At 56.0% G+C, this 24150-nt stretch overlaps 3 protein-coding genes across 8 annotated transcripts; 2 read left to right on the top strand and 1 right to left on the bottom strand.

Annotated features, from left to right (window-relative positions):
* Positions 1-4: 4 nt before the first annotated feature.
* On the top strand, positions 5-22634 carry RNF25 (ring finger protein 25). 2 transcript variants are annotated; one of them, XR_003987734.1, is made up of 11 exons: positions 5-88; positions 229-303; positions 374-476; positions 581-648; positions 1591-1660; positions 1778-1849; positions 2544-2684; positions 3508-3597; positions 4144-4278; positions 4383-5546; positions 22623-22634. XR_003987734.1 is itself a non-coding variant. In XM_008497045.2 (10 exons), the coding sequence occupies exons 1-10, from the start codon at positions 54-56 to the stop codon at positions 5106-5108; spliced, it is 1515 nt and encodes a 504-aa protein (XP_008495267.1). In that variant the 5' UTR covers positions 5-53; the 3' UTR covers positions 5109-7454. The 2 variants fall into 2 exon arrangements, 1 of the variants encoding a protein (XP_008495267.1); XM_008497045.2 differs by lacking the exon at positions 22623-22634 and having other exon boundaries at positions 4383-7454.
* Positions 8145-14609, bottom strand: LOC103531336 (mitochondrial chaperone BCS1). 5 transcript variants are annotated; one of them, XM_030453975.1, is made up of 8 exons: positions 14396-14609; positions 12768-13144; positions 11571-11710; positions 11260-11454; positions 10598-10661; positions 10097-10266; positions 9515-9632; positions 8145-8855 (listed from the first exon to the last, which is right to left on the bottom strand). In XM_030453975.1, the coding sequence occupies exons 2-8, from the start codon at positions 13085-13087 to the stop codon at positions 8603-8605; spliced, it is 1260 nt and encodes a 419-aa protein (XP_030309835.1). In that variant the 5' UTR covers positions 13088-13144; positions 14396-14609; the 3' UTR covers positions 8145-8602. The 5 variants fall into 5 exon arrangements, with proteins under 5 accessions (XP_030309835.1, XP_030309836.1, XP_030309833.1 ...); XM_030453976.1 differs by lacking the exon at positions 14396-14609 and adding an exon at positions 14271-14290; XM_030453973.1 differs by lacking the exon at positions 14396-14609 and adding an exon at positions 13911-13977.
* Positions 14017-24034, top strand: ZNF142 (zinc finger protein 142). Its single transcript, XM_030453957.1, has 9 exons — positions 14017-14104; positions 14456-14783; positions 15360-15998; positions 16260-16523; positions 16968-17780; positions 18017-18194; positions 18828-22044; positions 22926-23031; positions 23405-24034. The coding sequence occupies exons 2-9, from the start codon at positions 14501-14503 to the stop codon at positions 23899-23901; spliced, it is 5997 nt and encodes a 1998-aa protein (XP_030309817.1). The 5' UTR covers positions 14017-14104; positions 14456-14500; the 3' UTR covers positions 23902-24034.
* Positions 24035-24150: the final 116 nt, after the last annotated feature.

The raw sequence follows: 24150 nt of genomic DNA, 5'->3' as shown, positions 1-24150 counted from the left end.
CGCGCCTGCGCCCTCGCTGCGGTTCCGGTTCCGGATCCGGGGCACACGGGAAGATGGCGGCGGCCGGTGAGGACGGGGAGGCGGACTGGTAACGTACACACATAAACAACCCTCACACCCCCTCCGCCCCCTCCTGCGCTCCTTTCTCTTCCTCTCCTTCCGTGGTGCCGGTATCCCGCACCCCCAGCCCCACGGAGCCGCCGCCTGACCCCTGTCCGATTCCTGTAGGGTGCTGCCGCCGGAGGTGGAGGTGCTGGAGTCCATCTACCTGGAGGAGCTGCGGGTGGTGCGGGGCCGCGGCAGGTACGTACCGCCCCCCGCAGCCCTCGGCCCGGTACGGCCCCGCGCCTCCTTACCTCGGCCTGACCCGCAGGTGGGAGCCCTGGGAGATCAGCATCACCCTACACCCTGCCACGGCCCAGGACCAGGATGCCCAGTACGTTTGCTTCACCCTGGTGCTCTCCGTGCCCCCCCAGGTAGGCTGCAGCCTCCAGAGCACCCTTTCCTCCCTGCCCCAGGCCTCTCCACCTTCCATGTGCTTTGGGTGTTTCTCTTTTTGTTTGTTTGTTTGTTTTCCTAGTATCCCAACAAAGCTCCAGAAATCTTGATCAGGAACCCACGGGGGCTTTCAGATGAGCAAATTCAAAAGTGAGTGCCCGGAGGGCAGGGAGAGGGTGATCATTTCTTCGAGAGATCTGGGAGACAGAACTGGTGGAAAACCCTTCTGTCTAATTCATGTGACTCCCTGTGTTGGGTTAACAGATGGATACAGGTCCCCGTATCACCTTGTCTTGACTCCCAGACTGGTTTGGGTTGGAAGGGACCTTAAGGATCATATAGTTCCACCCCCTTCATGGACAGGGACACTTCCCACTAGACCAGGTTGCTCACAGCCCCATCCAACCTGGCCTTGAACACCTGCAGGAAAGGGGCAGCCGCAGTTTCTCTGAACAACCTGTGCCAGTGTCTCAACACCCTCACAGGAAATATTTTTTTCTTAATATCTAATCTGAATCTACCCTCTTGCAGTTTAAAAACAGAGCCACTAGTGGAGAGCATGACACCAAGAATCCACCCTATCTGTGGCTTTTCCCTGGTTGTCCCCATGAAATGTAGTCTGTAATCCCCTGAGCCTTTGAATCTCTTGGTCCTGCTTTGACAGAGGTGGGACTGTACAGAGTTTTTGGACAGCCCATTGTTGCCTTCGTGCTCCTGTCCTTGGTGCAGCAGAGTCTGTGCAGAAAGACCTCAGTACCTGTGGGCAGTAAGGGAGTAACATGACTTTCCAGACCTGCTCATGGTCTGCCTTTAGATAAACAAAGCCAAAAATGAAAGCTTGGGTGAGCTCAAGCTGAGGCAGTCAGCAAATCTGCTCATGCAAGTCCTCTGAGTACAAAGGCTTCCTGACTTCTGGGGAGCTGGGAAAGCATGTGAACATGAGTGTGCACGTTTCCATCCCCTGCTGCAGGCAAAGCCCAGAGGCCTTTACTCTCTTTCTTCCTCCTGTCATTGTGTCAGGGCAACAGGTATGTGGGACAGGGGAAACATGTGGCTAAATTTGTGTTAAACATTGCTGCTGCTTTTCCTTAGGATTTCCCAGACCCTCAGAAGCATTGGTGAAGCCAGGCTAGGGACAGAGGTGCTCTATGAACTGATTGAGGTGAGAGCTGGGGGCCATTTGGAGTGACTTGCCACAGATGCTCGTGTCTGACTGACTGAAGGGTAGAACAGCCCTGCTCCCATGGTGAGTAAAATGTCTGCTTTAATGCTGCTGCAGAAAGGGAAGGAGATTCTCACTGACAACAACATTCCTCATGGCCAGTGTGTGATCTGCCTCTATGGATTCCAGGTAGGAAAGTCTCCCCCAGCCCCACAAGCTGGAAGTGAGGAAAGAGAACTCTGAGCCTGGGGCTCAAAGCTCAGGATATCAGCATGGTAGCAGGGTGCCCCTCAGCATCCTTCTGCTCCCTGGTCTGTAGGCAGTCCCTCTGAGCATGAACCTAAGGTGATTATATCAGCCTGAAGTTAATCATCTACAGAAACAGCATAGCAGCAGCAAGTGATGCCAGAGTGTCTCTGAAGGCATAGATTGCTGGTGCATCTCAGCTGTCTTGTGTTGGTCAAACCATGCATGGAGTTGAGCACACAGGTGGGACTTGGACACACCCATGTAGGTGCTGAGGTCTGTGGTGACAGGGGAGCTTGCTTTGTCCAGGTTGCAAGGAGAGGTGGTGCCTGTCTGGTACAAAGAAGACATCAGGTGGGAAGATTACTGCTTACATAGGAAGCCATGCAGAGAAATCAGTTACAAAAACTTTGCCTCTTGATGTTATGAGTCTTTATTACTCTTGGAATGGGGAGTAAGTCCCAGTAAGAGCTGAGGAACAATAGATGAATCCCAGCAAATATTATGTGGCTCTGCCAGCAACAGCTCTAGTTCTCCACTGCCAGTGCTGACATGGGAGTAAAAACCAACCTCAGCTGGGGAAGCTACACAACCGTGTGCTCAGAAACCCACTAGAACTGCCCTTTCTCCTCCCCAGGAGAGAGAAGCCTTCACAAAGACCCAGTGCTACCACTACTTCCATTCCCACTGCCTGGCCCGCTATGCCCAGCACATGGAGGAGGAGATCCTTATGCAGCAGGAAGAGAGAGAGCAGCACCTGGCACCATCCTCCAAACAGGTACCCAGCCCTGGGCTCTCTCCCCTGCCCCTCCTGGCATCTCTTGCCACCAGCTTTGGGATACAGAACAAAGATGAGGCTGGCCTGGCAGCATGGTCTGTGTCACACCTGCACTGAGTATCAGGGTGGAGATTAGACCAAGTGATCTCCAAGGGCCCTTTCCAACCAGAACTGCCCTGTGAGTTTTCAGTACTTTAGCAGTTGGTTTATTGGATCTCTGGGTTTGCACCTAGTGTGAGTAGAGGGCAGGAGAATTGCATTTTTGGAGTTCTAGAACCACAGGAGTTAGAAAAGAGAGTTCCTTCCCAGTCCTTGAACTGCAAGGGTTTGCAGCAGGATAAACATCATGACCTGCATTCTGGGGTGATAAAGCTTGCCTGGGCAGCTCTTGGGGCTCACGGGCTCTGTGTTGGAACACTTGTCAGCTGCAGAGCAAACAGCACAGCTGACCCCCAAAAAAGTCAAAGGCTCCTTCCTGCAAAACCCTTTTAAAAAAGGTGCTGCTTAGCCAACACACTCCACTTTGGAGTAGGGAAAAAAAAGATCCTAGGCTAAGGAGGACTGGAGCCATATGTTCCAGCAGAGGTGGTTTGTACAGTGGTCAGCCACTGGAGAACAAATATCAGTGTGTCTCATGGAAGAGACACCACCTGTAACAGTCGATGAGACACCAGGCTGCTTTCATGCTGCTGGAACTTCCTTGGGCTTCTCTGCCTGGCAGAAGGGTGAAGGTCAGCATGTTTCACTTCCAGGCTGGAGTTTTCTGGCAGCCTATGAGCTGGGTCATGGCTGAGGTTTGGTATCACCTCTTATCTCCCTGCAGGAAGTTGGTGTGCAGTGCCCTGTCTGCCGGGAGACCCTGGTCTACGATCTCTGTGCTCTGAAGGCAGCACCACCCCCACAGCACCCACTGGTAAGCAATGGGGGGCTCACCTGTCCAGCTACACCCACTCACTGGGTAACAGATGAATGAGTGCATGTTCTCATGTCCTCTGAGCTGGCCCATCCAAAGGGCAGCTCACAAGACCTATCTGGATGTCTCCTGACTCTTTTATGTGTCCACAAAGAAGAGATTGAGTTGTATAACCCTGAGTTTTGTGCAGATGTGCTGGGGAAGAGGTGATTTTTGCCATGGGGCACATTCCTGTTACCCACTAGTATCTAATCAGGGTCAGGAGAGTAATCTGTAGCTGCTCTGCACCTCTCCCCCTGCAGGACATCCCAAAACAGTCACTGCAGGAACAGTAGGGTCTGCACTGGCACGCTCTGCCTCTGTCCAGGGATTTCACGTGTGTCTGCACCTTGGTCAAATGTTGCAGGGCGAAGCGAGGTGCCCAGGCACTGTGCGATTGAAGGAGGGTTTGGGGAGTAGCTCTTCACACTGCTGGCTGCTCTGTCTGCCTACCCCTGATGGGTGTTGAGAGAGCACTTAGACCTCACCTTGCTTTCTGCCACTCAGGAGCCGTACAGGCCAGATGCCAGGATGCTGCAGCACCAGGAAGAACTGCGCTTAATTTTCAAGCGACAGCAAGAGAAAGGGGGCATCATTGACCCTGAAGCAGAGAGGAACCGTTACTTCATCAGCCTCCAGCCGGTATGAACTGGGGGCAGAGAGCTGGCAAGGGGGGCCCTGGACTGCCAGACTTAGTGTTGTCATCTGCCCTGTCCCTTTCTTCACTGGTGGCTTCTTTCTTTCAGCCTTCAGCTGCTGCTGACCCCGGCCAAGCAGCCACCACCTCTGAGCTGCCGGTGAGTGTGAGCCCTGCAGAGCTGCCCCTGCTGCCCAGCCACCCCCCACCTCCAGAGCCCAACAGGGTTCCGGAGGCCAGGGCAGAACCTGGGCGGTCCGAGAGGCCTGCTGTGCCCAGGGAGCAACAGAGCAAGAGGGAGAGGCACAGAGGTGAGAGGCCAGGCCCCAGAGGCCACGGCAGGCAGTCGTGCGGTGCCTCCCAGGAACCGGCAGAGGAAGCCTGTCATCTGCTCCATGGCTCCAGGGGGACCAGGGGCTTCAGCCGGAGACCAGAGCGGAGACCTGGTGGGAGGCACAGCCAGGAATTTCCAAAGCCTCACAGCAGAAGCAGGGCTGCTGCCTTGGCTGAGGGAAAAGAGTTGTGCCCTGAAAACCCCTCACCAGTAAAAGAGGTAGTGGACTTGAAAGAGGAGCACCGTGATATGGAGAGATGGACCCCAGAGGAGAGGGCTGAGGCACGGGGCAGGGAGAAGGAGAACCTGGCATTCAACCGCAGCGACCACAGAGCAGCTCCCAGCTGGCAGGACCACCACAGGTCCTGGGATTATGGGAGGTGGGAGAGGTCCAGGGTCCAGGAGCGTGGTTCCTATCCTAGGGCACCAAGAGGGCGAGGGGTGTCCAGGCCCAGTGGACAACGAGAAGCCCATGTCCTTGAGAAGGAGAGTGGCTCCTAGCAGAAGTGGTGAGGGGCCGGGCTGGGGGAGGGAAAGGCTGTTTCTAGGGAGAACAATGAAAGCTCTGGTGGAGCAGTAGCAAGCAGACACCATAACCTTGGGTGCCACCTCCCTCCTTGGGAGGGAGGAGGCAGTTGGCATGGGGCACAGCTTGGGGCAGGCTCCAGGGCTGCATCCTGGAGAGAGCAACTGATTGTTATCATCACTGGAGAAACTGACTCCTGACATGATGTCAGCCATGGTCTCAGGGGACCCAAGGCATAGAGGAAACCTTGATTGGGGACCTGCAATCATCCCTGTATGTGAGCAGCTGAGAAACATGCATATCTACAGAGCAAATGGACTGAGTCCTGCATGGCACCATGGTAGATACCAATTTGTGGTAGGACCTTCCCTAGAAGCCAGCATCCCAATGAAGCTGTTGTGCCAACTGATGAGGTCACCAACCTGGAGCTTGTTGTGTCCCATGGTCCTTCTCAGTTGCTGTTCCTATCCTTTGGAGACAACTTCGTTTCTCCTGCAGCAAGTCCCCCGTGTAACAGGACACTTCCCAGTTCAAACCAGGAGAGCTCAATTAAGTCAACACATTGGCAGGTCAGGGCTGTCTGGTGGCTGAGGCTTTGGTTAAGCTCCTGCTTCACCAGGAAGCCAGAGTTTAGCTGGAGCTCCTGCCCTGTCCTTCACCTGCTTTTCTGCAGGCAGAAGATGATGGGGGAGATGGGGAATAGCACTTAGCTTTGCAGCCTGTATCTGTCAGGGTCCAGCTTTAAGTCCAGGCTGTGTCTTGGAGCTCCAGACAGCCCAAAGTGAAGACATGCCCCAATACCTGGGATACTGTTACTTACCCTCTCATCTTTAAGCTGATCTTGCTTCAAAGAAATGAGGATTTGCTGTTTAAACTGACTTGGTGCAGATCCTTCTGCTGCTGCTTCACAGGTGTAAACAGTGTCACACTTCAGAACCATTCTGGACAATCCCAGGTTCTGAAGTGGGGCACTGCCATTAAATTAATTCCTTTGGTCTTCTCCAGAGCTTGCTTCCTTTGTTTTCTCTGTCCTCTCGCTCCTGTTCTTTGCCATTTGGAGCAAAGGTGTGGATCCCAGGTATTGCTCACTCCCCTCCCTGCTCCCTACACCCAGAGCAAACCTTCCCCTCTCACTCCTGGGTGCCAGAGGCCCACCCCCCTGTCCCTGCTTTGTCTGTCTCAGTGCAAGCTGTCTGCCTAACCCAGGCTGTATCCATTCCTTCACACTTGTTTGTGCTTTGGGCCACACGAGGTTGTCACCATCTTCCTCCTGATGAGTGCAAAATGGCTGTGCTCCAAAGGACTTGCCAGCACTCTGGGTGAGATCCCTCAGGAACTAAAGGCTGCGAGCTGGCTGGGAGGGCATTTCTGCTCCATCTGCCTGGCTGGTCCTTCAGCACAGGAAGGGTACCCAAAAGCTGTCTTTTGAATGGGCACTCCTTACCTGCTACCCGGCTTGCTCCAGGCCTGGCCTAGTCCTGAAGGGGCTGTTTAACCTGTCCAAGAACTTTCCATGCTTAAATTTCCAGCACTGGACTATTTTCAACCCTAATGCTCTAAACGCATTTTTTTGCCTTCCTTGGTCTGAGCCTGCACTACCTGTCCTGGGCTCAGGGATCTGAGAGCCAGACTTCGTGCCCTTCTGGGGACAAGGGCTGAGCACTTGCTCCCTGAAGACAGGCCTAATTTTTCTTCAGTGCTTGCTGTCCTTATGCTAGCTGATTTCTGGCTCAATGTCCTGTCCGCACTTGTCCTGTCCACAAAATATAAACTTTATCTGACACTGGTGCTTGTTCCTGGTGCCTCCTGCCTTCACTTGCCAAATTGCTGTGCTGCAAGAAAGGCATTTGTTGAAAGAAACAAAAAAGCAGCTGAAGCTCCTCAGCTTCCACCAGTCAGCCAGGCTTACTCTCAGCAGGAAAACTGCTGTGCCTGGTGTTTAAAGCATGGGAATTCAGCCACGGAAAGTGGAGTGAGCGAGGACTTGGATAACTTCAAATGCCAGATGTGTTACAGGGGAGGGTTTTTTCCTGGGATCAGGGATTTAGGAAGGCCTCTTACCTTTCTGACTCGCTGCTGCTAGCCTGGAGCAGAGGCAATTTTGCAACAGCATGTGGAAATTAGTGTTAAAACAAACCTCTGGATCAGAAAGGAGGAACGCAGCCTACACCCTGCCCTGGGGCTTCTTGTTTGGTGTCTGCCTTTGTTACCCACCTACCTCACAGGGCTGTTATGAGGCTTAACTGACCAAAGGACTCGGGACGGCAGAACGGAACTGGAAGTGTCTGTAGAATTAACACTATTAAAAGCAACCAGTGACAGATGTTGCCTGTGCTCTCATGTGGTGGCATCAGACCCCCTGGGCTTTGCCTCACCAATCCCCCATCCTCCCAAACCGCTGTGAAGCATTCAGCAGCCATGCACTGGCTAGTTTTGAACCCCAGCTTTAAGGGAAGAGGCTGAATCCCAGCAGCCATCCTGTCATAGGGCCAACCGTAAGGTTTAAGATGCCAACAGCAGCACCTTGTTCCCAGGCATTGGAGATGCCCCCCCATGGCCACAAGATCAACCCTTCATTTGCAGAAACATTTGTGCAAATCTGGAACTGCATCAAAGCAGCACCCGTTTGTGCTCAAATTCTGTTGGTTCCCTTTGTAACCCCATGTGCTCTTCACCCTTGGCCCTGCAGGGCAGAGACAAGCAGAGGGCTGACCAGCAACCCAACAGTTTGTGTTTGGCCTGGAATCAGTTCCCCCAGCCCTACCAAGGTGACACAGCCACCAAAGCCAAGGACATGAACGTGGGGCAGCGCACCACAGTCTGGCAGGACAGGAGGTGTGGCCCCAACCTGCAGCCTGCAGGACAACGAGCTTGCTCTCAGGAGCTGCTTTTTTTGTGAAACACTTGCTTTGCACTACTGGTTTGCCAGGCTCTGGTCAGGAGGGCTCTGGACCAGAAGCTGGATAGTGGGGAAACTAATAGGCGAAAGGACTAAAGAACCAAGAGCTGTGTTGTGCACTTCACAGAGGATATTCAAACACCAGTGACAGCAACTGCCCCTTTCAAGACCAGCAGCTCTTTAACAGTGTGACACCCCAATGTCCTGTTCCAGGGAAATGCCTTTTTGGGGCACCCTCAGGCTGCCCTGTGAGGAAGGGGATTAACATCCAGCAGCCTGGGCAGCCTATGGCAATTCCAGCATGAGGCACACACTGGTGAGCGGGGCAAGTACCCAAGCACCCAAATCTGGGGGGCAGCAGGAGCTGGTTCCCTCTCCCTGCTGCAAGGCTGGCAGCTCTGATTCTTCATGTTTTGATATTTAAAAAAAGGCCTTGGAGGGGCAGAGGTGAACAGAGACCTGGATCTGTCAGTCCCTGCATGGCTGGACAGCTCCACAGCATCCCCCAGGATGGTCATGTCCTTGTCCCAGTCCTCTCAGCCAGTGGCCACGGGGAAACAGGCCCCTTGGTCACTGCAGGATGGAGCCTATATTTGAAATGGCTCCTTCAGGGTCCATCTTGTAGAGCATGAAGTGGCCCTGCACCTGGGCAGCACTGATCTGCTTGGAGACAGCCAGGGCCTGCTCAGCAAAGCGCTGGGCTGCAGCCGGGGGCTGCTGGGGGTAGAAGCGCTGGAACATGCAGGTGAGCTGCCCACGGGAGCAGTGCCCCACGTACTGCTTTAGATCCACGCGGCCGGGTCGCACCAGCGCCGGGTCCAGCCTGCCAAGAGACACAGGGCAGCCTTGAAAACCTGTCTCTGCAGGGTGGGTCCTGCAGGAAGTCCCACCACCACCACCTCCTCCACGCTAGCACAGCCAGTGTCCTATCTGCAAGATGCTCTGCACTGTGGGATGGTAAAGGAGGGGAAGAGGTTTGCCCCCAAGAGGCTGAAACCAACCCAAAAGAAGTGAGAGAGCTGGGGAAGGACTGGCTCTGGAGAAGGGCAAGTGTCCTGGGAAGCTGCTCTGTCCATCCCAACCTCAACAACTCCAGCTCAGTCTGGAGTGAGCGAAGTCCTGCCACAGGGCAGGTCTGGCCAGGAGCTGTGAGCCCAGGCTGCACCCTGCCACCCCAACCCAATGTGCCTGCGGCCAGCCCTTCCTTCACAGCACGGCCACAACCCCAACAGCTGCTGATCCCCACAGGCAGAAAGCTAACACTGCTCCTGAAGGACAAACTGTGACCTGAACAGCAAGGAAGCATCTAAGGCTCCAGCAAAAGGGATCCTGATTTGTGTTGCAAGGGAGAATTTGGGACGGCTGAACCCCCCCCATATTCAGACTGGATAATGCAAGTGGCCCTCCCCCCGCAACCCATCAAAAGGGAGCAAGGTTTTCATGTGCCACCCTCCCTGATCCTTCCAAGAAGGCAGTTCTGACCTGTCCACATAGTTGGTGGTCATGAAGACAATCCTGGCCTCTGTGGAGGCCACACCATCCAGTGCATTGAGGAGCCCACTGAAGGTCAGACGTCCCATGCCTTGGTACACAGCTGGGTCTGGAGACAGAGGCATACAAGTTAATATCCATTGGTCACTCAAACCATGTATTCCTGTGGGCCATCTCCCTATCATCAGAGGCTTAAGCCAGGCTCCTGGCTCTCTCCTTTCCCTCTTCTTGCTCTCTTCTGCCTTTCCTGGCTGGCAGCACATTCATTCCCCTGGCCCACCTGCACCCTGGGAACCCAAAAGACTGAGAATGAGGGGGAAAACCATCCCTTCCCTCATGCTAAAAACAGATGGGCAGGAGAAGTGTCTTCCTCTGAGGATAAAGAACACAAATCTCCCTTTGTATGGGCTAGTCAAAACTGGGTCAGCTCCAGCTTGGGCCCTGGAACCCTGAAAATCTGCCCACTCCTGGTCTCTGCTGGCACAGCAGAGTGGCCCAGAGTCCAAACCTCTCCCCAGCGCAGGTGGCAAACCTCCCTCCCAAGGCTGTCCCAGGAATGGAGACACTGCTCACTCTCAGCAGCAAGGTCCCGGCTGACAAAGGCAGCGTCCACATCCTCCAGCAGGATAATGCTCTGCTGGGGCGCCACGCTCAGGAGGTGATTGAGACGGTCATCAGAGAGGCTGTGGTCACTGAGGCTCAGCAGGCAGATGCTGTACTGTAGCTCCCCAGCCAGGGCTGTGCTGGGAAGGACACAAACCATGGGGGTGAATCACAGGGAGAAAGCACAGAGCAGCAGATGAAGGGCCAGATCTCCCTGCCCAGCAGCAGGGCTGAGACACCCTGCTCTGGTGGGGACTGGATATGCAGGGCAGCTGGGAGACTGCAAAGCAGGGGCACAGAGGGTTTGTCACCCTGAGCTCTCACAGTGCCACTGACAGCAGGCACAGCACAGGGGGCACAGCCCACTCCTACAGTTCAAACCCAAACCCCTCTGCTCCCTCTCACCAGAGACTGCTGTACCCCAGAGCAGGCAGCTGGCAGAGTGGCTGCTCACCAGGAGGCAGTACTCACATGAAGCTGCTTTTCCCACAGCCAGGAGGGCCATACAGCAGGTAGCCTCTTCGGTAAGGGATCCCTAGGGAGACAGCATCCTTTTAGGAACCAGCTTTGATTCTCTGAGCTCTCTCCCCCGGAGGTGTGGTCTTTGCTGAGCTACACCACAGGAAGGCAAGCAGCAGGATAAAATCTCTGCAGTCTTCTTCAGAGAGGACCACGGGCATTCTGCCCCACCCCACAGCAGCAATGGACTCACAGAATCATAGATTGGTTTGGGTCAGAAGGGACCTTAGGGATAATCTAGTTCCAACCCCCCTGCCTGGGCAGGGACACCTCCAACTAGACCAGGTTGCTCACAGCTCTATTCAACCTGCCCTTCAACACTTCCAGGGACATGGCAGTCAAAGCTTTTCTGGGCGACCTGAGCCAGTGTCTCACCGCCCTCACAGGAAAGAATTTCTTCCTAATGTCTTATCTAAATCTACCCCCTTACAATTTAAAGCCATTACTCTGTGGTTTATTGTGGGTTCCAGGTCTGGACTGAACCAAGGGGTTTGTCCTTTTGCAGACCCAGGGCTAACCTCAGCACCTGGGCTTGCTCATTTGTGGGATGCCCAAGGTGGGCACCCCCAGGGCCGCGGCTGGACAGCACAGAGGACACCACATCAGACCCTTGCCTCTCTCGATGTACCACTTGGGGTTGTCAATGAACTCCTTGACGTCCTGGACCAGCCGCTCCGACACCCCTTCCTCCAGCACCACCGAGCTGAGAGGCCGGCGGCGCCGGGGGAAGCCGAACTGCCGCCACTCCGTTCCCACAGCCGTGTACATCACCATCCTCCCCTCCTGCTGCTGCAGAGCCAGCTCCCGGGCTGCAGAGAGAGATAAGAGGGGACAGCTGGCAGGGAAAAGTGTCACCTGTGCAGCCCCGGGCATCTGCGGGGAGCAGCCTGTGCCCAGCAGGGCCCCGCACAGCTCCACAACAAACCTTCCTGGAGGATATTGAAGAAGATATCCCGGTTGGTGCCCAGCGCAGTGAAGGTGACAGACTCCCAGGGGGACCCCGTGTTCAGGTCGATCATCTTCACCTCCCGGTTCCGCTCAATGTGAATCCACTTCCTGCGATACCTGGGGCACGAAGAGGGGGTTGTGGGGCTGTGGTCCAGCACCACTCACCTCAGCCCAGATGTCCTAAGGGACAGGATGGGGCAACTGTTGTAATTCCCTTCATCAGACCCACTTAGCACTCCAACAGAATTGGGCCGCCCCAATTCTGGGCACAAAGTTGAGTGCCCATCCACTTTTGCAAACCCCTGAGCAAATCCTCATTAGCATTTCCAAAGGGATTGCTGGAGAGGAAGAAGATGATGATAATGTCTGCATATGACCTAAGTCTTGCATATCATGACAATGACAACATTTAGGAGGAAAACAACTGAGGAGCAGAAGGAACTTAAGTCCATTCTAGCTGCCCAGTCGTGATGGCTCAACCCTGCTTACTCATTATGAAACAAAGGAGACAGGACTATACAATGAGGGGCTGCACTGGTGGATTTGGGGAGTCTCATTGACACCAACCCTCCCCCCCTTTGACTGCCTCAACGCTTGGACCCAGGACTGATGATTTTTTTCCTCTGTTTTTCTATCCCACTCCCCCATCCCACTCACATACAAATTTTTATTTCCCCTTTATATTCATACATATTTGCACGTGATTTGCTTTCCTTAAGAATTGCTCAAAAATTACCTTTAACTGTGAGAGCAATAAAATTGCTATTGTTTTTGCCTTTATCTGATCGAGGGGTATTCGAGGGGTATTCGAGGGGGCCCTCATTGGTTACCCTCAAAGGGAAACCCGAGCCTGGGAGGAGGACTGGATCCACCAGCACCTAGGCTCCTCTCTGAGAAGATTAGAAAGCAAGGAGGTCCAGTCCAAATCTCCTTTGGTTGTCATCTGCGTTGTGTCACAGGATGTGATGCATAAAGGGCTCACTTACTCTCATGTTCAGATGTCACTTTATGGTGATGAACACAGACTTCTCTCATTATTATCAATCTCCTGCCCTAACCCAGACACAAGGAGGAGGTAGGAATGCCATGGAGATAGCAGAAACTCCTCAGGTTGAAGCTTCCTTACCAAAATGAGGACCAGGCCCTGGACTGCTTCCTCCCTGCCCTCCCTTACCAGATGAAATGGTTCCCAGGGCTGGGGACAAAGTCGAACTTGGTGCTGACACGCCCACTTTCATGCTGCAGGTAGGACGTCTCCACACTGAGATGCTGCGTGTGCTTGGCGTGGTGGGAGATCCAGTTCAGCAGCCAGTTGTAGCTCTTATCCTTGCCAGGCACTTCCAAGGTGATCATGTAATGGCGCCTGAAAGCCACCAGCCCATACTGGGCCCCTTTCCGGGCTAATGCCAAAGCTGTGCCCACCCCGACCAGGCCAAACCCAGCCCCAAAGTACTGGTTGTCCTTCAGTGATAAGACAAAGTCAGAAAAGGGCATTGTGGGAGGTTAAGTGGCTCCTTTCCGCAGCATCACCTCTGCAATCTGGAAACAAACCTGTGTGGAAAGAGAAGGCCTGAATGGAAGCTGGGGGTGTAGCTGATCACCCTCAGTTCCCTTACCTCGACTGTGGCTGGTTCTCAAAGCAAAACGCAGACTGGTGCATTCAGATCCCTCACACCTGTGTTTATCTCATTACTGGGGTCCAGACAGACATTGGCTGCTGGAGCCTTCCCATGCTCTGCAGCCTCTTGGTGAGACAGGAGCTGGAGGCTCTCAAGCCAAAAAAAGGAGCACATGCCACTTCTTCAGCCATGACAACAAGCCCAGACTTTTACCTGGCTTCATTATTTAATTATCCAGAAATCACTTAGCACTGCAACTATTTAAGGTTTATCGATGGAAAAAGCTGAGGCATATCCCCAGGCTGAGCCGAGAGCCTTTTTTTTGCTGCCAAAACCGCGCACACAACTGTGGTGGAAGCAGCATCTCTATGCCTGGATGAAGACACCATCCACACGCTTAGGGGGCTGGAAGATTCTCCAGCTCCCTCAGCGGGGGTCTGTCGGGGAAAGAAATGAGGGGGAGCCTCCCCCTGGCAGACAGACGCACTCTGATTCCTCAAGCAGGACCCCACCTCCTCCAGAACAGGCTCCGACCCGGCAGCAAGGGGCATCCCCTGGCCCACAGGAAAGCCCCGGGCCTACGGCAGGGTCCCTGCCCCACAGCAAGGCCTTCCCCCCGGCAGCAGGAACCCACCTTCCCCACACCAGGGGCTCGCTACACGGCGGCCCCCTCCTGCCTCGGTCCCCCCGCTCCTCACCTCCTCCCGGCACCGCTCTCTATGGCCGCGCCCCTCACTTCCGCCCGGCGCCACTTCCGCCGGGCTACCGGCTCGTACCATAGAGCGGGGCCCGTCGTGCGCGGCGGGGCAGGGTAGAGCGGCTACGCCAGTCGCACAAAGGGTGGCGCTCCCTCCAACCCGGCGTGCACCATCGAGATGTACCGGGGCCGGAGGTGGGGGCACTGGGGCCCGGACAGAGCCCCCGGACAGGGGCGACCGTGACAGCCCGGAGCTGCCGTGCGAGGGGGTCGGGACGCCCATAGGCCGGGCCTCGCCATATACACCACCTTGGTGGGGGCTTGTCCCCGCTCTGGGGATGGGGCTGGGGGCCGGGCCCACCTGGTCCCAGGGAGCAGGCCCTGGCTGCTGGGCTCAGGGGGAGGCCTCCGGCTGTCTTTGAGGATGGTGCTGGCGTCCCTGTGTCCTCACCTCCCCTGTGGCAGTGGGTTTTGCCTGCAGCCCACCTTATAGGTTCCCTGGGCTTCTGGGTTCTCACTTGCTGAAAGTGCTTTCTTCTGTTTCAGAGCGAGAGGCCCTCCTGCCCAGCATCAAGCCAGTAGCCGGTGGCAATGAGCACAGAAGTGGCAGTGTCTGACGGTGCTGGCAAGGAGATGGAGGCCCTGTGCTCAGAGCTGCTCCTGCCTGCCCTGGGAGAGGCAGGAGCTGTGGGAAGCCCTGGGGTGGCCAGCACCGGCCTGGCAGGAACACCGCTGCTGACTGCCAGCCAGGACTTGATGATGGCAGAGGTATCGATGCCTGGGGAAGGAGCTCATGCTGAAGGAAACAACGTGGAAGTATTCATCGAGGCTGTGGCTGGCAATGTGACATTGAGCAGTGCAGCGAATGCCACAGGTATGGGGTGCAGGGAGGGCAGTGTGGGCTCTGTGGCAGTCAGTGGAGAGAGAGATGTCCCATGTCCCCAGCCGGCACTGTGGGGACACCACAGTGCCCTCGTGCCTCTGACCCAGTGTGCATCCTGAGTTTGGTGCCAGCGTTCAGCACAGACCTGGCATGAGCTGGGTATGCAGCTGGGGAAGGGTGATCTGTGGGAGCCTAGGGTTAGTAAGGAGGTCACTTTGGGCTGTCAGTAGGGACCAGGCAGAGATCCCCGGGCTGTCTCCCCCCCTAGCATGCTTCTCTCAAGGGTCTAGTGTGGGAGTGTCCTGCTAGGAATGGAACTAGCTGGCCTCATATCTCTGGGTGTCTAAAGGTGCTTAGGAACACTGGTCACAGTGGTCAATAAGCTGAGGGTGTCCCCTCTCTGATGGAATGTGTCCTGAGATAGCCCGGGCAGGGGGAGGGCTGTGGTTTTCCAGACTGTAATCTGTGGCAACAGAGATTTATGCTTCCTGTTCAGAGCTGGAACTGAACTGACAGTCCCAAGCCTGGCAAAAGCCCTTTCTAACACTCACCCCTCGCTTTCTGCAGAGGTGCTGGTCAAAGTGGTAGAGCTGTATTTCTGTGAGAGGTGTGGCCAGAGCTTCCCAGAGGCCTCCCTGCTATCCCAGCACCAGTGCCTACTGTTGGCAGCCCCGGGGCACCTGGAGCTCCCCGGGGTGCTGTCAGCTACAGCCAGTGAGGACCAGAGCAAGTCAGGGGCCTCGGAGCCACCCGGAGTCAGTGTGCAGGATGGTTCCACTCCCGAGAGCCTGCTGTGCCCTGTCTGCCAGGAGGCGTTTGTGCAGCCCGGTGAACTCAAGGAGCACTTCAAGGCCCACTGTGCCCTGCCAGGAGCCCTGCCCTGCCCCGAGAAGGGCTGCAGTTTCTCCACAGAGGACCGCAAGAAACTGCGTGGCGACCTGCGCCGCCTGCACGGGGCCTCCCCTGTGTCCTGTGCCTGCCGTGCCTGCCCCCTGCTCTTCCCCAGCCGCCCGGCCATGGAGCGGCACCACCGCACCCACTTCCCCTTCCACTGCGGCCACTGCGACTTCGTCATGGCCAACGCCAAGCTCTTCTGGCAGCACAAGAAGAGTCACGCTGCAGGGTGCCCCACTGAGACTCCTGCGATGGGCGGGAGCCCCGGCTTGGGCCCCCCCAGCCTGGAGCAGCGCTGCGTCCTGCCGTCGGGTACGGCTGGGTGGGAGTGTGAAGGTCTGCGGGTGCTGCAGGGCTGCCTGTGTCCCAGTTACAACTGGGAGAAGGGAGCGTTTCTGTGCTGCTGGAGAGCTGGGGATCCCTGCGCTCCAGCAGTTCTCTGCAGCTTTCCTTCCTGCAGCACAGTTCATGCCCCTCATCTTGGCCAGGAAGATTTTTTGCCTGGTGTGGGTGAGGTGGGGTGGCTTCCACACACCTAGAAATTATGATCTCTGTCTTTCCCCACTGAAACAGCAACAGAAGAAAAGCGGGAGGAAGCAAAGAATTGCCACCCTGGCTGGGAAGCCACCACAGCAGAAGCCAGGCTGGCAAAGCCAGCAGGTGCCAGGGAGAGCTCCTTGGAGGGACAGAAAGTGTCAGCTGGAGATGAGGAATTGGACAGTGGCAGGGACGAGTCACCGGAGGAGGATGGTGAGAGCCCCTGTGAAGGCAAGGCCAAAGAGGAGGGGAAGGCAGCTCCCAAGAAAGCCAGGGTGCCTCAAACACAGCACTTCAGAGGTAGGATATGGGAAACCACGGGGCTGTGCCAGGATTTGTATTACAAACAAGCAGCACAGCATCAAGACTGGTGGGGAAATGTAAGGCTGGTGGGATGTGGGATCCTGTGTCATTCAGCAGCCCTGTGCCTCCTGGATGTACCAGTGCCCTGTTCCCACCTCCCTTGCATAAACACATTTCCTGTTGCCCATCTTCAGCTGCTGCCAGGCCCAGACAAAGTGTGACTGGCTCTGGGAACAGGGCAGGCCTGAATCAGGCTGTGCTGGATCATCTCTGTCGATGTTTGAGCTGGAACCATGCTGGTGGCTTGGGGACAGTCTCTCCAATTGAATGGTTGCTGTGTGTGATAAACCCTCACCACAACACAGCTAGATCAGGCAGAGAACACCTGCTTGTGCTCCTGTCCCCTTCCTGCTGACAGCTTCCCCTCCTCTGCTCTCACAGGTGATGTTGCAGATGGCTCCGAGTACCTCTACAGAACCCACATGTGCCCTGAATGCAAGCGGTGCTTCAAGAAACGAACGCACTTGGTGGAGCACCTCCACCTGCACTTCCCCGACCCCAGCCTGCAGTGCCCCAACTGCCACAAGTACTTCACCAGCAAAAGCAAGCTGAAAATCCACATGATGCGGGAGATGGGCGAGAAGGTCCACCGCTGCCCACTCTGCCACTACAGCTCAGTGGAGAAGAACGCCCTCAACCGCCACATGGCCAGCATGCATGAGGACATATCCACCTTCTACTCTGATGTTTACTCCTGCCCCGTCTGTGAAGAGAAGTTTCGGCTCAGCCAGGCCCTCAAAGAGCACTTGAAGACTCACAAAGCTGAGCCCAAGAGGCTGAGCTGCTTCCAGGGGGGCTGTGACTACTGTGCAGAGGACCGGAAGGAGTTTGTCCGTCACCTCAAGGATGCTCATGGCATCAAGGCGGTGGAGTGCAGGTACCATGCCTGCTCTTTGGTCTTTGGCACAGCTGAGGCCATGGAGGCTCACCGAAAAACCCACTATGCCTTCCACTGCCAGCAGTGTGACTTCATCTGCTCTAACAAGCACGTTTTCCGCAAGCACAAGAAGCAGGGGCACCCAGGCAGCGAGCAGCTCCAGTGCAGCTTCTGCCCCTACGCCACTTTCAACCCCGTGGAGTTTCATGACCACGTGGGCAAGATGCACGCCAATGAGAAGATCCACAAGTGCACCGAGTGTGCCTTTGCCACAGCGCACAAGAGGGTGCTCATCCGGCACATGCTGCTGCACACTGGTGAGTGTCTGCTGAGAGGGTCCTGAGAGCTGAGCTGGGATGGGGTGTCCTGCCACGGCTCTGGGTGGGAAGGGAGGGCTGGGTCAAGGCTCCTGCTCTCATCACTGACCCTGCCCCGATCCCTGCTGCTACCCCCAGCTCCTACTGGGCTGCTTTCTCCACAAGGGAAGGCAACCTGTGGTGCTTTGTTTGGCTGCCAAACAAAGCCACTGAACGTTTTTCTTTGTTGCCTGCAGGAGAGAAACCTCACAAGTGTGAGCTTTGTGATTTCACCTGTCGGGATGTGAGCTACCTGTCCAAGCACATGCTGACCCACTCCAATGACAAGAACTTCATGTGCACCGAGTGCGGGTACATCACCAAGTGGAAGCACTACCTGAACGTCCACATGCGCAAGCACACCGGAGATCTCCGGTATGACCCCTGGCCCTGCTCATCTGGCAGCATAGGGCTCCCCAGATCCTGCGCTGGGGGGTCTGGTGCTCTGGGCTGTATCATGTGCCAGGCTCCCTCACGCCTAGTGGGGTGGGTATAGCCTTCTCTGTCTGGCACATACGGAATGTGGTCTGAGCTTTCTGGTCGTTGCCACCACGATGCTGTGGAGGCAAAGCTATCTTTGGTTTCCCCATGCTGCCAGGGAGGTGTAGTACCACATCAGTGCCGCTCTCGGGCTTTGCTGATGTTTGTGGGCCAAAGACAGTTTGAGCAAGTGCAGAACCCACCCGAATTTTGTTTTAACCTCTGTGTTATCACCTCCTGTGGGTCTAGCCTGCATCCAGTAATGCTGGAGTGACTCATGTGGTGGGCAGTGAACCAGTCACTGTATGGGGTGCCAAGGGGAGGGAGTAAAGGCTGAGGGTGTAAAGCACCAGCAGTGCCAAGGAGGAATTGTTTATGGTAAGAGTTGCCCAGGCAGCAAAGGTCAGATCTGGCAAACCAAACAGTTCCTCTTCCTTCTGTGTCCGGGAAGCAGAGCTCAGCGTGTCTAGCAGGGCTCAGCCTGCCCCGCTTCCTCACACTGCCTGATGGATCCCACTTTCCCCACAGGTACCAGTGCAACCAGTGCTCGTACCGGTGCCACCGTGCCGACCAGCTGAGCAGCCACAAGCTGCGACACCAGGGAAAAAGTCTGATCTGCGAGGTGTGCGGCTTTGCCTGCAAGCGCAAGTACGAGCTGCAGAAGCACATGCAGGCAAAGCACTCCCAGAACTACCAAGTGCCCATCTTCCAGTGCCAGTACTGCACCTACCAGACCAAGTACAAGCAGGCACTGCTCAACCATGAGAACTGCAAGCACACCAAGCAGAAGGAGTTCCGCTGCGCTCTCTGCTCCTACTGCACCTTCAGCAACACCAGCCTCTTCTTCCACAAGCGCAAGATTCATGGCTACATCCCTGGTGACAAGGACTGGCTGGAAAACTATGCCAGCAAGGAGATGGAGATCAGTTCATCTGAGGCCCTCTTCAGCTACGAGCTTGGCACAGCCCTGCGTGTAGATGCCAGCTCCCCCCTCACCGGCAAGGCGCAGTGCGCAAAGGCAAAGCTGTCCCAGCTGGAGTCCCAGGGAGAAGAGAGCTACCAGCAAACATTTGTGGTGCCTCTCCTTGGGCAGGGTGCTGCTCCTACAGAGAGTGGTGGCAAGACAGAGGGAGGTGCAGGTATGGGGGAGCAGAATTACCCCACTGCTGGCAATGCCATGGGAGATGACTGCATGCAAGGAGATGCTGCTTCAGGCTCAGCTGAGCTTGGCACTTCTGGGGACGTAGCGGAGAGCTGCACATTGCACTTGGAGGCACTGAATGTCTCCTCTGACCCCCTCCTGGCACATTTGACTGAAGAAGCCTGTGTGGCACAGCCAGAGAACGTGGAAATGTCCTGCAAGGAGACACCTGCAGCCTATGAGATGCTGGGCACCCGGGGTGAACTCAGCTTAGAGGACAATGACAGCACACTTGAAGACATCCCAGACTTTGAGGAAGAGGAGGCAGATGTGCAGGAGAATGAGGTGGTGAGGCTGGAGGACAGAGCAGCAGCAGGAGATGGCCAGGGAAAAGACTCCCCAAGGCAACCCACTGGTCACCTCGAGGGGTTGTGCTCAGACCACCACAGGCTGGTGGCAGCCAGTGAGATTAGAGAGGCCAGCCAAGCCAAGGTGCCTGAGGCTTGGCTTAGTGTGCTGAAGACAGCTCAGCAGAGCCACCTGCCTGTCCCAGAGGAGGTGGCCACCTCCAGTGACTCTGCCAGAGGTAGCTCAGAGTCAGTGCTGAAGGCACTGCGGAAGCAGGACAAGGAGCAGGCAGAGACACTGGTGCTGGAGGGCAGGGTGCAGATGCTGGTGGTACAGTCAGAGAGCCAGATCTTTAAGTGTGAGAAGTGCTCATACATCACGCGGAAGGAGAAGTCCATGTCCCTGCACTCCAAAGCCAGCTGCTGCCAGAGCCACCGGGCCCCACTCGTGTGCCGTGATTGCGGTGCCAGCTTTAAGCAGCAAAGGGGGCTCAACACCCACCTCCTCAAGAAGTGCCCAGTCCTCCTGAAGAAGAACAAGATCCCCAAACCAGCTGGTCAGGAGCCTGCTGACCAGCCCTGTGATAATGGTATAGAAATGGCAGGGGGCAAGAGGGAAGGCTTGGAGGAGCCTGGGCATACCAAGAGCCCCTGGGAAGCTGAACTGATGACTGATAAAATGCAGGCAGTAGGCAGTCCCTTGTCTGGGGAACAGACCTTGGGCACCCCTGTCCCTGAAAAAGCCTTGCTGTGTGACAGCACAGAGGTGGCAGGAGAACCTCCCCAGCAAAGGGATAGGGCTGAGACAGGTGGACTTGCTTGTCTCCTCCAGCCTGGAAAACCCTCAGAGAAATACCATCTGGAGGGAGGGAAGCTGCACTGCAACACCTGCTCCTTTGTCTGTTCCCGTGTCTCCACTATCACCTCTCACGTGGAGGATGGATGCCGGAGCCTAGAGCAGTTCTGGTGCTCCCTGTGCCCTGAGGGCTTCCGCTCCCAGAGGGCCCTCAAGAATCACTGTGCCAAAAAGCACGTGGTGCATCTCAAGGAAGTCAGATCCCAAAGCACTGAGCTCCGTGAAGGGGACCAGGCCAGTGTTGAGATAGGACAGCCCATTGAGCCCCCTCTGGATGCAGCTCCCCCCAGATCTGCCCTTCCCGAGAGAAGGCGTTTCTCCTGCCCCACCTGCCCCTTTACCTGCCACCAGGAACGGGCCATGAACACACACAAGAAGAGGGGCTGTGTGGTGCTGGGTGAGTTTCGCTGCGCCTCCTGCCCCTTCACCTCCAGGGCAGCCAAAGCCCTGCGGCTGCACCGCAGGCTGCACCGCAAGCACTACAGCAAGCGGCCACAGCTGCAGTGCCACCAGTGCGAGTTCACCTGCAAGCAGGCACGCTGCCTGCGGCAGCACATCCGCATCAAGCACGAGGGGGTGAAGCCCCACCAGTGCCGCTACTGTGAGTTCAGCACCACACGGCGCTACCGCCTGGAGGCCCACCAGTCCTTGCACACCGGCGTGGGGCGCATCGCCTGCAGCATCTGCAGTCAGACCTTTGGGACAAACTCCAAGCTGCGCATCCATCGCCTGCGGGTGCACGAGAAGACGCCCACCCATTTCTGCCCGCTCTGCGACTACAGCAGCTACCTGCAGAACGACATCACCCGCCACGTCAACAGCTGCCACCGTGGCGACCTCAACTTCGGCTGCTCTCGCTGCGAGGCGCGCTTCAGCTCTGAGACGGCCCTCAAGCAGCACGTCCTGCGGCGGCACGAGGAGAAAGTTTCCTACGGCTGCCCACGTTGCGTCTTCGTGTGCCACAGTGAAGCCACGCTCAAGTGCCACGTACAGAAGCAGCACCCGCACCTGGAGTGCAGCAACTGCAAGGAGACCTTCCCCACCCGGGAGGCACTGGAGGAGCACAAGACACAGCATTTCAACCACCGCTGTGAGCTGTGCAGCTTTGCAGCCAAGGAGCGGCAGCAGCTGGTGCGGCATTACGTAGAGAGCCACGAGCCAGATGCCCTCCAGGACAAACCCCTCCGTTGCCCCTTCTGTGACTTTGCCTGCTGCCACCAGCTCGTCTTTGACCAGCATATGAAGGGCCACGGGGGCACCCGCGTGTACAAGTGCTCAGACTGCGAGTACACCACCAAGAACAGGCAGAAGATTACATGGCACATCCGCATCCACACCGGTGAGAAGCCCTACAAGTGCCATCTCTGTAAATACGCCTGTGCTGACCCCTCCCGTCTCAAGGTGAGAGTCCTGCTTGGGCACAGGGGATGTGTCCTACTGTATCTACATGGGTTGGAAGAAATCCAGAGAGGGGGATTTGGGGAAGAAAAAGAAACTCCCAAGGAGGCATTTTGTCCTCATTCTGTGGATTGTATGAGACTGGAAGGCAAGTAGATAAAACTCCTCTGGGTAAAATATGTCTCTTCCCTGCTCCATGCTGTTGCAGATAAAGGGGAGGGGGAGATCTGTAGTAAACCAATAAGGTGGCCAAGTTCAGTCCTCTTCCTGCTGACATCTCTAGTATCCTCTGGGTGCAGCCTTGCACCACTCAAAGCCAAGTTTGGCTGCCTGCTGGCTTGCAGCGTGCTGTGTGGCACCAGTTAGACACAGCGCAGGGAAAATTCAGCTTCCCTGCAAGGAGAGCCAGACCCTGCCCTCAGCTCTATGTATAATTAGCATTCTCATGCATGGTGATGGTCCTTTCCTAGAACAGGAGGGCCAAGCATGGGTAATGGTCTGATTTTGCTAAAAGAAATATTGATTTTTTTTTTTTTTAATGACCATGCTAAGATGGAGCCATCTGGGGCTGCCTGGGTGAGGCTGCGCAAGGTGCTCAGCTCTGTTGGGCTGGTTTTTAACCTGGATTTTGCCCTAAATAACAAACTGGGGAAAAAAGCCCCTCCAGAGGCTGGGACAGAGCAAGCTCAGCAGTAGAGTCTGAGCCTGCTTTGGATCCCCCCTGCCCATAATCTGCCAGGCAAGCAGACAGCCCTCTGTGCCCTGCGCAATTTGAGGTGTTTGAGCTGTCTCTAAGCCCCTCACTTGCACCTCAGAGCCCTGCACATTCCCAGGGCAGGGGACCTCACCTCATCCTGACCCTGTCCTCTTTTTTCTGTGACCAGTACCACATGCGGATCCACAAGGAGGAGCGGAAATACCTCTGCCCTGACTGTGGCTACAAGTGCAAGTGGGTGAACCAACTCAAGTACCATATGACGAAGCACACAGGTGAGTGCTGCCTGCCGGGAATGGGCTGTGGGGCACCAAGGAGGGTGTTGGGACTGTAGGACCCCCAGCTCCATGCTTCCTTTGTTATCAGCAGTCCAGCTGAAGGAGGGACCTCCAGCAATTGTGAGTACAGAATGTTCTCATGTACTGCTGAGCAGGAGGGAAGGTGAGGCAGTATAGACCCCAGCAGCCAAGGTACGATGCCTTAGAAATTTGGGGTTTTAGTGGTGCCTGCTGGCAGGTTGTGCCTTCCTAGCACGGAGGATGATGTGTAGGGGAGGATCCCTTGGGCCTGATACCATTATGGGGATGGCCAGATGCACAAGAGGGAGAGCACTGTGCCCCGACCTCAGCCCTTTCCCCATTGCTGCAGGTCTGAAGCCGTACCGCTGCGACGAGTGCGAGTACCGCACCAACCGGGCAGATGCCCTGCGGGTGCACAAAGAAACACGACACCGGGAGGCTCGCTCCTTCATCTGCGAGCAGTGTGGCAAGGCCTTCAAGACCCGCTTCCTCCTCAAGACCCACCTGAAGAAGCACAGCGAGGAGAAGCCCTATGTCTGCAATGCCTGTGGGCGGGCTTTCCGCTGGGCAGCCGGCCTGCGCCACCACTACCTGACCCACACCAACGAGCACCCCTTCTTCTGCCGCTACTGCCCCTACAAGGCCAAGCAGAAGTTCCAGGTCATCAAGCACATCCAGAGGCATCATCCCGAACGTGGGGCCAATGACCCCAGCCAGGGGGTGGGCAAGGACCCCAGCACACCTACCGTCCACCTCCATGCTGTGCAGAGGGAGAGTTGGGCTGAAGGGCCCCCCAGGATGGAGCAGGAAGGAGGGTGCCCCACAGAGGACAGTGCTTTGCAGTAAACCTGAATGCTGACAGCTTCAAGGCCCCGGTGGTGCAGGTGTGCTGCAGAGATGTCTGTGTGTGTATAGGTATATGTGTATATGAGATGTAAATTATGTGACTGTATAAAAGGAATCTTTTGGCTCCTTTTAACCCTTTTTCTTTGGGCTGTTTGGAGTTCTGGATGAGCCATGGGGCAGGTGTCTGCAGGGAGAGAGAGCAAAGGCAGAAGTCCAGCTTCCCGTATCTTTCCTCATTACCATGGCATC

The sequence above is a fragment of the Calypte anna genome, chromosome 7 (genome assembly GCF_003957555.1).
Source record: "Calypte anna isolate BGI_N300 chromosome 7, bCalAnn1_v1.p, whole genome shotgun sequence".
Lineage (NCBI taxonomy): Eukaryota > Metazoa > Chordata > Aves > Apodiformes > Trochilidae > Calypte > Calypte anna.
The sequence above is the reverse complement of the archived record's forward strand: the minus strand, read 5'-3'. Positions and strand labels throughout refer to the sequence as shown.